We start from the raw sequence: 1,293 nt of genomic DNA, 5'->3' as shown, positions 1-1,293 counted from the left end.
CCCCGGGGGTCCCCCCCGGGCGGCCAAACCCCCCCCGCCACTGCCCAACCGAGGTCCGCTCACCGATCACGGTGGGCTCCAGGTCCACAAAGATGGCCCGTGGGACGTGCTTCCCAGCCCCGGTCTCGCAGCAGAAGGTGGTGAAGGAGTCGTCCCCTCCGCCGATGGTTTTGTCACTGGGCATCTGCCCGTCGGGCTGGATGCCGTGCTCCAGGCAGTACAGCTCCCAGCAGGTGTTGCCCATCTGGACGCCGGCCTGGCCGACGTGGACGGAGATGCACTCACGCTGGGGAGGGGGAGGCAGGGTCAGATCCTGGCACAGCTCTGTCCTGCCACCCCGGGGAGGGCTCTGCCTGGTGCCAGTGCCACACAGCCACCCGCACAGGACCTGCTCCAGCCAGTGGCCCCAGGGAGCACGTTTTCCTTTGGGTGACCTCCTGTGTGCCCCTGAGGGGCCCCACACGGCTGTCATTGCCCCTGGTCATGCACAGGCACTGTGCCAGGCTGGGAGCCAGCTGTGGCGTCCCTCCTGCCCAGCACTTGCTGAGGGCCACCAGCCCCATGGACTCTGGCCGGGGCTGTCCTCCAGCGGTGTGGGGAGCAGAGCCTGGCCCAGCTCCCCTGCCCCAGCCACCCTGCCAGGTTCCCCAGTGGACTCAGCCCCTTCTCCATTGCCACAGTAACCCGGCAAGGTGCTGAGCTGATGCGGGCACATACTTAACCCATGAGGTGCAGCCAGCACAGGGGAATCCCCCTGCTTGCTGCTCCAGAGCCAGGTAAGCACTCAGCCTCCCAGGACAAGGGGACCTGGGGTTGCAGGGGCAGTGAGCGGCAGCCAGGGGAGGGCTGGTGGTGAAGCTCAGCAGTCTCTGATGCAGCACAGACTCCCTGGGTTACACAGTCCCAACCCCATGCTGCAAAACCCATGTGGGCAGAAGTGCTGGGGAGCAGGCTTTGAGCTGGAGATGTGCCTCCTGCGCTCCCGTCCCGCAGGCCTGCTCCGCTAACCCCTGCATCCTTCCTCCGCTAGCCCCAGCATCCTTGGTCCCCTACCCCTGCCATCCCCGCTCTGCTACCCCAGCATGCCCTGGGCAGGGCACAGATCAGCCTGGAGGTCCCCGGGGCTCTTCGCTCCCGTGTTCCCCGCCCGTCCAGCGCTCTGAGGGGCGATGGGGACCGCGCCCCGCTCCAGCACTGACGGGCGAGGACCACAAGGACTCCTGCCTCCTCCGGGTGGGGGGCCGGGGCAGCCTCAGCCCGGCGGGAGGAAGGGCTGCCCGGGGCAGGGTCCCC

The 1,293-nt window shown here is 68.3% G+C and overlaps 1 protein-coding gene across 1 annotated transcript in view; it reads right to left on the bottom strand.

The window, feature by feature from the left end:
* LOC104132418 (tubulin alpha-5 chain) overlaps window positions 1–1,293 on the bottom strand; it is a 6,405-nt gene that overhangs the window by 1,455 nt on the left and 3,657 nt on the right. The window contains 1 exon segment of the mRNA XM_035901132.1: window positions 64–286. Within this exon segment, the coding sequence (XP_035757025.1) occupies window positions 64–286 (223 nt within the window).

The sequence above is a fragment of the Egretta garzetta genome, unplaced genomic scaffold (genome assembly GCF_000687185.1).
Source record: "Egretta garzetta isolate BGI_Z169 unplaced genomic scaffold, ASM68718v1 scaffold219, whole genome shotgun sequence".
NCBI classification, from domain to species: Eukaryota; Metazoa; Chordata; class Aves; order Pelecaniformes; family Ardeidae; genus Egretta; species Egretta garzetta.
Note: the sequence above shows the minus strand (reverse complement) of the source record. Positions and strands in the feature narration are given on the sequence as shown.